The 14,094-nt window shown below is 38.1% G+C and overlaps 1 protein-coding gene across 1 annotated transcript; it reads left to right on the plus strand.

The window, feature by feature from the left end:
• The first annotated feature begins 4,497 nt into the window (after nucleotides 1-4,497).
• Nucleotides 4,498-12,265, plus strand: trappc3 (trafficking protein particle complex subunit 3). The gene is made up of 5 exons (XM_084424678.1): nucleotides 4,498-4,660; nucleotides 6,209-6,306; nucleotides 9,390-9,489; nucleotides 11,427-11,609; nucleotides 11,701-12,265. The coding sequence occupies exons 1-5, from the start codon at nucleotides 4,619-4,621 to the stop codon at nucleotides 11,818-11,820; spliced, it is 543 nt and encodes a 180-aa protein (XP_084280804.1). The 5' UTR covers nucleotides 4,498-4,618; the 3' UTR covers nucleotides 11,821-12,265.
• Nucleotides 12,266-14,094: the final 1,829 nt, after the last annotated feature.

The following is a 14,094-nucleotide window of genomic DNA, read 5'->3' on the forward strand; positions in this document are numbered from 1 at the left end:
GTGCGTCCTTACCATTCAGCTTAATAATTGTGTATTTATAACTACATTTTAAAAATAAATGTATATTACTGTTGAATTCACATATATTAAGATGTTAAGAGTCAAAACTAATGTGGTAGGCCTTGCTAGCTGCCAATTAGCTAAAATATTAGCAAAAATGTCATTTCCGCAACATGTCTTTACCGCAGCAAATTTGGGTGTTGCGGTAAAGACTTTTTGTTGCGGTAGAGACAAATTCAAGGTTTACTGTATATTAAATTACAAATATTTAGTATATTATTAGTACTTAAGTATATAATAGTATTTATATTAGTATATATATATAAACATGCCATTTTTTACATTAAAAATTACATTTTGTCCTTACCGACACAAGATGTCATTACCGCAGCACTGCTCTATTTTCTTTTTTTTTCACATTTTCATTTGCAAAAAAAAAATGTTTACACTTAAGTTGAGATGATTAACACATTGAAATTGCAACATCTGTCATAAAAAGTTAATTATGTTATCTTTTGTGTGTATGGAAACAATTGACATCTAAGGTTACTGTAAATTTTTTACATGGCATAGAAAAAAACATGAAATTCCCTATTTTGTATACTATTTTTTTATATCAGTATTTACAAAACTGCATCAAATTTGAAAAAGCTATTTAAATATATTACATTTTTTATAGAAATTACTAAAGAAAAATGTATAAAATGAACGTTATTGTAACATTGCGGTAAGGACACTTTTTAAGAAGATGACCCGAAAAACATAAAAAATAAACATGTTCCAGATTAAAATCTTAACAAATACATTCTATTTTGTGTAAATCTTTATATGTATTACAGACTGTGATGGTTAAAATTGAAATTCATAGAGGTTTATTTTTTTAAATTAGGATAGTCAAAAGTGCCCGTAGTTGCAGAAACACCCATAAATGTTCGTTTCCAGGCTAGTTGAGTTCCTCTATCTATCCACCTTATTTTGCTCTTTTCTGTGAATGTGCGAGACTTCCGTTTCATTAACGTTAGCCGCTATAACGTTAGCTAATAACAGTTAGAAGAATAGCAAAAGTGCAGAAAACGGTAAAACTACTATTTGTTTTACAAGCCAGTGTGTTGGGAATGAGCTAGTGCTTGAAATGAGACTAGCTTACCTCATCTTACGGTTGAGAGAAGACTGCAGAATATTCTATCAACGTTTGATCTTTCAGGCTACCAACGTTGAGGAACCAAGCAGGCGTATCAGCAGCATGTTGCACATGACATTGCATTGTTGGTTTTGGTCATAAACTGAGAAATAAAAATTCCCTTGATCTTTTGACATACAAAAGGACATTGTAGCCTATAAAAACATCATGCAAGTTTCAGAACTCAAAACTTTCTCAATAGTCTAAAAATAGCTTAAACATTGAAGCTAATCTCACAAAACAACAGGTCGTGGAATGTGCCACTTTATTACTTAATAGTGTGAAACACCGCCTCAGCAGAAGATTATCAACGCCTGCTTCTGTTACTTTGGGGTTTGGGCTTTGGGGGCTTGAGCCCCTGACCAAACAAACTGAATTATTAATGCAGAACTGAATGTAGGCTAATTGTTAAATAACCATTTAACATTGATAATAATGTACCATTACTGCTTAGCTAAAAATGGAAAATTCAGCATTTAAAGCATGCCATAAGGTAGGGATGGGCAATAGCCAATTGCCAAAAAAAAATCTGAATTTGATATGATCCCGTTTATGGACCCCCATCAGAAGTCTAGCTGCCGCATTTCGAACCAATTGTAATCGGGACAAAGCTGTTTGACTAATTCCAGCATAAAGTAAGTTACATTAGTCAAGTTTAGAAGTAAAAAAAAAAACATGAATCACTTTCTCAAAGTTTTTAAAAGAAAGAAACGAGTCTGACTTCACTTGACAGGAGTTGCAACTGAAAAAGGATGATTTGACCACAAAATGTATCTGTATCAGGAAAAGTCCACTAGCTTGGACTCGAACTCAGGTCGCCTAAATCACAACAGCACCATATGCCAGCACACTGCCAGCGAAGCTATCAGCACCACCTGGCCTGTTTTGTAAATATTAGCACCTCATTGTGTAAGAAACGTGGGGGGAAGAGAATCCAACGGCAAACAATCCAGCTGTCGGAATCCGTTCCCCCACCCGTAAGGAAGCAAAGTGGGAGAGAGAGACAGAGAGAGAGAGAGCAGGATCAAATATGTCCACAAACTAGGACTTGAACCCAGGTCAACTTAAGCCCAACCACACCATATGCTCACCACAAGGCTATCAGCACTATGTAGCTTGCATCAGTTTTGTAAATATTAGAACATCCTTGTGTAAGAAACATGGGGGGAACAGAATCCGACTGCAAACAGTCCAGCTGTCAGATCCGTTCCCCCATCCCCATGATGAGATATGTTGACGCAGTGACTTAAAAGATGCTGATTCTATTCTGTTTGTGCATGGAGTTAACCAGCATCAGTTTAAAGAGTTATTTTTTGGCACTTTTTTCATGACAGGACAGTATGTAGACAGGAAAAGAAGTGGGAGAGAGAAAGGGGGATGGGATGAGGAAAAGTCCACCAGCTAGGACTAGAACTCAACACTTTTTTTTGCAGTCCAATAATTGCATAAATTTGCTACAATATTGAAGCACAGACTTTCATTACAACACTATCATATATAAAAACCTTAATCCAGCATAAAAAAACAATATTTATGAGTAATTTTAACTGTTTTTATTTATGAGTAATACTAACTTTTTTATTTCCTCTAAACCTTTGTAAAATAGTATTCCATACAACCACCAGTATAACTACAGGCATTCTGGGATTGTTCTTTTGAAGTCGCTAAAACGCCTCTAGAGAGCTAAAAAGGTATGAAAGACCATAGCCTCCAGCGTCAGTCGCTAGAGCGCCTCGGTAATGTAATTCAGATCTCTGGGAGAAAAACAGAATTTTATGGTTGAAACTCATTACCCAATTATCTTCTTTTTTTCTTTTTTTTAAATCAGTTGCCTTACCCTACATGTTTAAGTATAATCAAATTGGATGTAATTCAACTTAAATTATATTAAACTAATTAGATCAAATAAAATCTCATATTAGTTAAAAAATGAAGTAAAAATAACAGGATTCAAAAAATTCAATTTCAGATGCAGCAACTGAATTATCACAATATTTGCATAAGGATTTTTTGGAATCCTGCTGGCACACTAAAGAAAAAGATCTAAAAATAGTTTTGTTGTGAAACATATGATTTTTGCATACTGTGATGTTCTGAGTTTTAATCAGAGGAGTTTATTTATAATATTAGATGCAGCTGGCAACAGCAAATGCAAATCACATTTCTGAATTAGAAAGTCCATTCTGCTTTGGCTTGATGATTTTTGTATGGGTCATAATACATTTCAAACGAACTATTGTAATGGACATAGGCAAGTAAGAGCTGTGCGTGTAAACCTCACTCCCCAGGAGCCATTTGTGGAGCCATTTCAAAAAGTTGAACCTGGATCAGAATGATCTGGATTTGTAAATCCCATGTTTTGCTGTCCAGGATCAGGTAATCTTGGGTTGGTTTTTCAAAGCAAAATTCATTGGGATCACCATGATCAGATGTAGGCTATATTTCAATGCCTTTGTGTTCTCTCAGAAAAGTTTTGCGTTGCATTCACCCGAGAAACTTTGTGTTCGCTCGCAAAGACCTTTTGACTGGTTCATCTCTTATGATGTAATATACAAACCATGATTAAAAACACTACATTAAATAAAGTATATGTTTTGGGGATATGTACAGCTGTTTGGGGACTGTGTGGTCTACTTCTAATTTATTACTTTACCGTAACCTGTCTAATAAACACAAAATATATTAAAGCGTTTCTATCGTTTCTACATAAATAGGGGGTAACGCAGAAATGACATCGACAGGCGACGCAATGACACGGGCCGTTACATTGGTTAAAATAGCTAGCTGATTTATCTGGATTTAAACATTGTTGGAAACATTTTGGATAATGTAAGTACAGAAGTCAACAAAATATTTAATATTTTTCTAGTGGTTTTTGGATATTTTATTCCAAAAATCTTACATAGCCTATTGTGCCTTTAATAAATAAATAAATAAATATTGTTGTGTATTTATTGTGTTTATTAAATTAATAAATGTTATTTCCATTGTAGTGCAGGTTCAGAGAATGAGTAAGCTATTGAATATCTGCATGTAGCCTATTGCAGCGTTGCATTGTTTATGAACTTTTTTAAGCCTCAAAGTTTCAGTTGCTTAGCTGTCTATGGAGGAAAGCTCTCAGATTTCATCAAAAAAGATCTTCATTTGGGTTCCGAAGATGAACGAAAGTCTTGCGGGTTTGGAATGACATGAGGGTGAGTAATTAATGACAGAATTTTCATTTTTGGGTGAAGTAACCCTTTAACTGGTCAGAACTACAGTTTGACTACAATACCCACAATCCAAAGCGAAGCAACTTTTCCGGCTTGTCAGCGGCGATTCAGGAAGTAAATCCAGCACAGTGACAGGAACAACATCACGGGACTGTCTTTGCACTGAGCAGATTAATAAAATATTACCTGTAAGCGATCTGTGTGCACACCTGTAATATTAGACATCATGTCTAGGCAGTCGAACAGAGCCACCGACAGCAAGAAAATGGTGAGTGTGTTTTGTGTTTCCGTGGATCTCAGGCAAACGCAGGGCAGCCAGCTAACATGCTATTATCATCATCGGATAAATAACATGTTTATTGGAGTAGTGCTTGTTTATTTGTATAAAAAATAATATAGTGTAGTGTACTTTACTTGTTATTTAGGCGTGCGTAGTTTATTCCTCTAGAGATGAGTGTAGTCTTTCCATTAGTGATGGCTGGCTTTTGAATTAAAAATCTTGAGAAGTGCAGATAATTTTTCCAATAACCGTTTGGGGAAATTATTGAATGATAGATTCGTTAGAATGATTTACTTTCATTGCATAATGCATTATGTTCCATTCATTTTGTTTTTGCACAAATGTTATTGCACAAGGCAATTGGCATTGTAGCTGTAGGCTACTCTTAATACAGACTAAACAATAAAGTAGTGAAAGCAGAGAAACGCACATATATTATTGATTCAGCTGTGTCATGCATGAGGTTTTTGGATTTGTTATTATGTTTGGGTTACGTTTTAAAATGTTCATGTGTTTTTAACAACTCCATATTTTGCCGTGAGAGGGCGCTCAAGACCACTGTGTGCACTCATTCATTCAGTCCTGATTATTACCCATGATGATGATGATGATGATGATACAGAGGAGGACTGAGTTCTTTGTTACAACCTATATAGTGAAGTTCAGAAGTCTAAAACCATATTGAAAGCCTGGGATTTTGAAATAATGGAAAGAAATGTTTTGATGCAGTCAATACGATACTGCATTATTTCTTGGACACTAAACGAAAATAAGCAAAATTGTGCCCATGTGAACTCGGTTATACTCCTAATGTAGTGCAAGATGGTCTGTGGATCTTCTCAAATTATGCGACAGAACAAAATCATCAGCTTTTACACAAACTTGTGGAGTTGATTACCGTATGCCTTCTGTCATAAAAGCAAAAGGGAGCTATTACAAAAATTATGTTCTGCTTTAACTCAAATTGTTATGCTCATAATAGAATTTTTAATAAAAAATTGGATTTTAAAAACAACATTGCAGCCATAGACCACAGGCTATGGATACCATTTTATTTATTTATTATTTATTTTATTCTTTCTAAATTGTTTTATTTAAATTGTTTGAGTTATTTAAATTGGAATTTGATCGACTGATTGATTGCAGCTAATGTAAACATTTTAATCGGGTGCAAAAGTAACACTCACCAAATATTAAGTAAATAGAAATGGATCACAGGCTGGTTGGAAATGCACATTCTTTGCATGATAAATACAAATTAATGCATGGGTCAAAATAAGAAAAATAATGATTTTCTGACCCTGTTTTTATTTCCCTACAATAAATTGAACATTACTGTGAAATGTTGCTGTTAGCAAAAAAGGCTCCATGATAATCTAATGAAAAGCTTGGACCTGTGTTTTGCATTGTAATTTTTGATCCAGTTTTATTATTATTATTTTGTAATAGCATTTTATTTTATTTTTTTTGGTAACACACTAAATTCTGAGTAAATATGGTGGTGGGTAATTTTGTGTTGATCTGTCTCTTGAACAGAATTCAGAATTATTCACTCTCACGTATGGAGCCCTGGTCACTCAGCTGTGTAAAGACTATGAAAATGATGAGGAGGTCAACAAACAACTGGATAAAATGTGAGTCTGCCCTTTCCCTTCCCCGCCTATTCATCCAATCTGCTCACATTATGCACTGTTTACAAATTACATTCATATTTTGTTTCAGATGCTAGTCACCATTTCATTTACATTTGTCCAGGCAGTTTTCCATTAGTCAACCAGTAGGAATGGAGCAGAGTTCTGATGGGCTTAGTGTGGATGCTGTATCGTCAGTGTTTGTGCTGGGTGTAGGCTGTTAGTGTATTAGGTGTGGTGATTGCCCTGTCCTACCGTGCCATCCAGTCTGCTGATGTTGGGTTGGGTGGTGTTGAGATTTTAAAATGTGCCACTCCAGGTTTTTCGAGAGCGGTCTCTCTCTCCACCCTGCTAAATGAATCGTGCAGCTGTAGGTTACACCCCTGGTTTTTCAGATGTATGATTCTGCTCCCCTCTAGTTCTATTCCTCCATTAGAGAGGATGCAGATGAAAGACTGGATGAGAGTCTTGATGCTTTTTGTGTGTGTGTGTGTGTGTGTGTGTGTAGCCCCTTTCACACAGAGATTCCGGAAAATAGTGACCCGGGTTCGTTTGATTTTGGTTCATTCACACTGCCAGTGATTTTCCGGAATCAGAGAGTGCGTTCACACACAACCCGTAAAAATACCGTAAAGACACGTGACATCGATGTGACTTGTAATGTCTCAGCAGCGTCTTAAGTTTGCTTATGAGCTGCGATTTCTCTCTCGAGAAACCACGCTTGTGCATTTTTTTTTCTCTGATTCGATCATAAACGTACGCATTACATACCGTTTCACAGCTGGCGAACGATCCCGGCCTCAGCGTCATCACTACGACACGGCATTATTACGCCCTGTTTACACCTGGTATTAAAGGGATAGTTCACTTTGAAATGAATTTTTGATATGTTTTAGCTTACCTCAAGGGCATCCAAGATGTAGGTGTCTTTGTTTCCGCAGTAGTTTCAATTTTGATATTTTTAGGTCAAACCGTTCTTGTCTGTCAGTCATATAATGCAGGTCTATGGTCACTGGCTCAAAACACAAGCACAGAGTCCAGATTAAAACAATTCCCCATCGTCCAAATGAAACAATTCCCCATCATAAGTACACATTGATGGCCTAAGACACGAAACGAGCGGTTTGTGTGAGAAAACTAACAGTATTTATATCGTTGTTATCTCTTGAAAACAGCACACGTCCAAATGATCTGACGGCGCGGGCGGGTATAGATATATACATAGATGTCGCCTTGGCTACTGCAGTTCATTGGAACGAAACCGTAGCCAAGCGACATCTAGTGTATATATCTATACCCGCCCGCTGGCGGGTATAGATGTATACACTAGTTGTCGCCTTCGATCGCTACTGCAGTTCATTGGAACGAAACCGTAGCCAAGGCGACATCTATGTATATATCTATACCCGCCTGCGCCGTCAGATCATTTGGACGTGTGCTGTTTTCAAGAGATAACAACGATATAAATACTGTTCGGTTTCTCACACAAACCGCTCGTTTCGTGTCTTAGGCCATCAATGTGTACTTATGATGGGGAATTGTTTAATTTGGACGATGGGGAATTGTTTTAATCTGGACTCTGTGCTTGTGTTTTGAGCCAGTGACCATAGACCTGCATTATATGACTGACAGACAAGAACGGTTTGACCTAAAAATATCAAAATTGAAACTACTGCGGAAACAAAGACACCTACATCTTGGATGCCCTTGAGGTAAGCTAAAACATATCAAAAATTAATTTCAAAGTGAACTATCCCTTTAAGATGTGTTTTTGATCGATTGGATCACAAGTGGACGAGGGAGACACATACACGTTTACACCTGGTGTTTAATCCGTCTCATTTGTACACTTTCAACCACTTCAGTCCTGATTTCTTCGAGGGGAGGGTCCATGGGTGGGTAAATGTATGTGCTCTTTCATATCTTTTGATCTACGAAATTTACATATGAACGTGCCCAGACATGACAGAAAAACATACAGAGAGTCGCAGCTTTTGTTTCTGCTCTGAAGCCGCAAGACCCCGCCGAACGCGGTGAGTGCGTGTTAGAAATCAGGAATAGTGAGAGAACATTGTGCTTGGTATGTTTTTCGTCTTCAAACCAAACTTGGGATCTCCAGCCGACAAAGTTTAAATCCCGTCTGGCTACCGCTCTTCACATGATGTTTACGCATTAGGTCAGTAGGTGGTCTTTTGTGGCTGTTCAAACACATTCAACCACATGAGCGTTTACACTAGGAAAGCAATCCAGTCGAATGTGTTTTCGACTAGCTCTGGAAGTGGTCGAAAGTGGACAAGCTCAAAACATTTTAGACCCCGTTTACACCAGTTGTCCACTTGTGATCTGATCGACCAAAACGCATCTTACCAGGTGTAAACAGGGCCTTAATTGCACTGAAAATCAATTAGTTCATTTTTAATGCACGAATGGCTATGCATTTCTCATATTCAGCAGCCTAATACAATATTAGGCTCAATTTTTGTATGTAAAAAAAAGTTTTTCATGTTGTTAGGCCTGTGTAGTTAATTGTATTAATCCATTTTTATGTTTGATTAAGTACATTTTTGTTTGATGAACAATTTTGGTACTATGTTGGGTCGCTACTTGATGTCCAATGTTCAGTCTGAGCCCTGAATCAAAACCAGTTGAGAAGCACTGTTTTAAAGATTGTGGGAAAAGCCATGAGGATGCGTGGAGTCCAACCGTTGTGGTTTAGAGAATCAGTGGGCAGTGTGTATTCTTTGGCTGAGTGGTCTTTTCATTTAAACCGTGCCTTGAACTAATCCAGTAGTCCCACTGATATTGAGTTTGGCAACACGTCTGTAATACGACCTTTTTCCCTCCTGCTTCTTTCAAGCATCAAATATGATATAAGCAAGAGCAAAATTTGACTTTCTCTCTGGCCAAACAAGTTTGTAACTTTCTTTTCGAGTCCTTGAAGCTGAAGGGCTTTTACTAAAACCTTCAAAGTAAAAAGAGACTATAGCTCCTATGATTGCGATGATGGGTGAAATGAAGGCGAATGAAAGCAGTTACTCTGACAATGACACAGTTTCACAGCTTCCCTTCTCTTCCATCCTTTCAAGGGGATACAATATCGGAGTGCGTCTGATTGAGGACTTCTTGGCTCGGTCCAGCGTGGGGAGGTGTCACGATTTCCGAGAAACGGCCGATGTCATTGCGAAGGTAACGTGAGTACTTTGAACCAATCAGAACGCATGCTGAGCCCTGCCTTAGGCCAGACGAGAGAGAGAGAGAGAGAGAGAGAATCAAAAAGCAAGCAAGCATGTTAATGCGCAAGCAAGTGACTGGAATTTGAACTTCAACCTGCAGTAGCCCACATACTTTCTTAGCTTTCATCACATCTTTCTACCGGTTTTAATTTTTCAGAGTCACACAGCTTGAGAAACATCCGCGCTATGCTACCGCAAAGCCAACTGGCGAGCCGTTTGTGCGGTGTTAGAGTGAACCGAGACACTCATGTTCCTCTCGCCTTGTTTTCTTTGGTCTGTGAGAGCCACAGACTGTGCTTTTTTTACGAAACACTGCACCTCACCCTCAGCGTATAGGGTTCACACTGACAGGATTGACAGAGCGTTCTTCCCACTGTCCGTCACCTGTCCATGCTTGCTTGGTCTCTGTCTGTCTGTTCTCCTTTCTTCTTTTTTCTCTGTCTTTCTCTCCTCACTTTCCTCTGCGTGTGCCACGTTGTCAAATGTTAATCCAGAACCCATCGGTTTGCTGGGACCCTGATCCCTTTAAACACTTTTTAATATACCTTTAATGAGGGTTATAATGTGAAGCGTTTAGTCTAATTGTTTACAGTTGTCGAGCAACGCCGCGACTGGGAGCATTAATATAGAATTCAAATGATGTGCGCTCACAGGTTTGTGTATTTAGGCTATTTTATAGCTTCAAATGGGGCTCATCCAAACAGAATTTAGAATCAGAGCTATTTTTTAAGTTGCTTAAGTGTTGCCTAATGTGGAGCTTTTTTGCACTGATGGATGTAATCAAGAGATGCATGATATTAAAATTCTGTTCAATACAATAAGCCGGTAATTGTTATATCATGGCCTGTCTGTAAAGTTCTATCTATATTATTGCGTATTCATTAATTCAAAATTGTTTTAAATGCTCCAAGCAGTGTTCATTTAGTATTATTTATGTACGATTATAGTTATTAATATTTGGCATTAGCTTTTATTTTTATTTCTATATTTGCTGTATTTTTTAAAGTTTGCTATGTGGATTTGTCCTTTTATCAGCTTTTTGGATTTTATTGATATTTACAGTATATATAGCTTTAATTAATTTTATTTCAGTTTTAGTGATTTTAGTACTTCAAGTTAACGTTATTTATTTATGTATTTAATTTTTCTTCAGCTATATTTCAATTACATAATATGGTTTTTTATAGTTAAAAGTGATTTTGGATCCAAGTGATTTTAGGCATAATAAAATTATAATGTACAGTATGAAATAAATATTCATTTTGAGATTTGAAGACAAAAGTGTAAATGTAAAAAAAAAAAAAATAGGGGAAATGAGCTTGCGTTATTAAATGACCGATATTGAAAGATACCAAAAAAACAAAAACAAAAAAACTGTAGTATTGGCCAATAACCTAAATGCATCCCTAGTGTATCTTGTTCAACCATATAATCATCTTTTTTGGTTTTTGTCTAGGTTCCAAGTAAAAGGAGAACATTTTGATAGTAATAGTAACATTCATTTGAAGTATTGATTATCTAAAATAGGCATTACAGTAAGTTTTTTTTGTTAATATGTAGTAACATATAAACTCTTTTTATTTAAGGTCCTGCAAAAAATAACCACATTGTGATATATACTGTTACTGTGATGTAAAATGAGCAATATTGTGGTTTTCTTATGGCCCACCCTGATCATTTCTTCCATTTAATTACATTCAAAGGGTTAAAAACGTCTCCTGAAACCCATTCTGTGCAGTCGTGCAAAAGCCCCACAAGCCATTTCAGAGTGTGAATACAGCACCTAAAAAGAATGTGGCAGCTCTGCAAAATCACTTAAATGTGGCCTTGACATCATAGATGTAGGCAAGCGAGTTAACATGAAGGGCCTTTTTGTCTTCACAATAACAGGTAGCCTTCAAGATGTACTTGGGTATCACTCCCAGCGTGACCAACTGGAGTCCTGCTGGAGATGAGTTCTCTCTTATCCTCGAAAGCAACCCCCTGGTGGACTTTGTAGAGCTTCCTGACAACCACAATAATCTGGTCTACTCCAGCCTGCTCTGTGGAGTGCTGAGAGGAGCTCTCGAAATGGTGAGGAGCATTTTTGCGTGAAATGAATTGATGTATCTTCTGATAACCCTCAATTGCCATTCACGCTGCGGTCGTTTTTCGACTCCTGCAGGTTCAAATGGCGGTGGATGTGCGGTTTGCTCAGGACACACTAAGAGGTGACAATGTGACAGAAATTCGCATGAAGTTCATTAAAAGGATCGAGGAGAACATGCCAGCTGGGGATGAATGAGGCTGAGAGACACTAACCTTTGACCCCGAGAGACTTTTTTTTGTGTTGGGTTGGGAACCAAAAACTTCTATTTTGGTCAAGGGAAGACCAAGTAATCCTTCTTATGATACAATAAAACATTGTAAGTATTGCTATGAGAGTCCGCCGTCGAGAAGATTCTCTCGATGTGTCAACAAGGATGGCATGTTCTTTCCACCTGGTCCATGTTGTCTATTTCAGGAAATTACTTTCTCAAGTCTCTTTTTGTATTTGTCTCTAGTGTATTCTTTGTTTTTCTTATTGCGTTTAACTTGGACATAAGGCACAGAAGGTTTAATTTATTTACCTGTGTATCGTGATCAGATTTAATAAATCATAGACTATGAACAACCTTCTACTCGATAGGTCTTTGACACAAACTAATATTTACTCGAAGTTGTAATAAAGCGCTCATTTGTGCAAACCATATCACAGTGCTGTGTTCATGTCTTTGACGCTTGTGTCGAAAACAACTTTCGATGACTAATCTAAAACCAACATTTGAAGAAAGGGCCCCATGTTCGACAAGAACAGAGCCATAGTCTTGGGAGACGTACGTTTTGTAGAAAGGTCCAGTGGTGTTAAGGGAAGTCTGGTAGGGGTCTAGGTATGTAGAGAATGGGAGCTGTGTGTGCTGAGCCTGTGGCAGGTCCCTCCACACGTTTGTAATGAAGTGTCACGGTGGCCCCCATCGCCGTCCTCGACTTGTCCTGTACTGGCCCTTGCATTGTGGGACTGTTATTCCTGCAGCGCAGCAGCACGATGTGGTTAGAGTTAAACAACAATAACAAGGGCCTAATTCGTCTCAGATGTTTACTCAAGCAACGTGGAAGCAATCAGGGCCTGGAGGTTCACTGGTGCGTGTGCAGGACAGGGCTGTTTTGGGAGCCAGTGCGTTTTAATGGTGTAGCCGAGGGGTTCACGGTCATGCGGACTGGTGGGAAGGGGAAGGTTGTCCGCTGAAAGGCAATCATTACTCCAGCGCAGCTCAAAGTCCATTCCTGACACCTGTTAATCACCTTACGTCATGATCCGGGCTTCTTTTTCCAGAATTCCACACCTCGTCGATCACAAATGGAAAGAAGTTTACTACTTCTTCTACTACTTCCAGTCGACTAGCATATGGATGTATAAAACGTTAGCCCTTTTCAGTTTCCATGTGACTTTATTCACATTGATGTGTCGAATAATGCGTTCATTGTGTAAGTGTATTGTTTTATTACATCAAGCCACTAGAGGTAGCTGTGAGCGTTGTGGTCTGTGACCTTTTTTCTCTTTCCATTCTCATGGATTTTTCAGTGTTTCTCTTCAGTTTGGTATTTGATTGCTCACGGGGTCCACCAACTGCTTGTTTTTGAATCTCTGGGGCTGGGAAATTATTTTGTGAATAAATTCTTTATCCACTCGCTCTTGATTCAGGGACATTTAGAAGAAAAACAGTGGAAAACTTATGCAGAGCCCTGTCAGGCTGAATCCCTCATCCCCTCTCGCTAGATTATGCATACAATGTATGTATTTTGTATAATGTGTATATTGGAAAGCGAGGGAAGAGGAAATGGTTTCGCTCAGACATTCGATTTAAATCATTTGGCAGAATTAGACCCCTCTATCATGGGGATATACAGCTGGGATTGTGTACTGCGTGTAAACTTGTATCACTCTTCCATATGCTCTCAGGAATTTCTCTAGCCCCTTCTTTCTCCCTTCTTAACAATGCAGGATGTATCCTTGGCCAAGCATCCGAAACAAAGTGATGCGTCAGTATTCATTAACAATCACGGTCATCTTTAACCAATATGAATCTCAGCATGAGAAGAAGGATGGTCTCCAGACAACGAGATGACCTCCTCATCATCTTTTGTGTTCATCCTCATCTGTATGAGCCGCTCATGTCGGCATGTCCACAACACCAGGCAGACACTGGAGAAGGCACAAATGAATTCCAAGAAGCTCTTTTCCACCATAAGGGATTGATTTTATCAAGCTATTTTTATTTCTTCTCTTCCCCCATGTCTAAAGGCAGGTCAACGGCAACAAATGAAAGAAAGGAAGCCTGTTCTTTCATCCGTTCGTATGCAATTTAAGGTCTGCCTCCAGCCCACTTCATTCCTTGCCTATATTTTTAAAGTAGACAACAGACGAAACGGAAATAGTGGCAGATCTTTTCTTCCATATTGTGACGGACATCTAAAGAGTAACATTTTATCGAAAAAGAAAAAAAATGTAGGGTGGAAACTTGGTTCTATGTATCGGTTG

The sequence above is a fragment of the Rutilus rutilus genome (genome assembly GCF_951802725.1).
Source record: "Rutilus rutilus genome assembly, chromosome: 11".
Lineage (NCBI taxonomy): Eukaryota > Metazoa > Chordata > Actinopteri > Cypriniformes > Leuciscidae > Rutilus > Rutilus rutilus.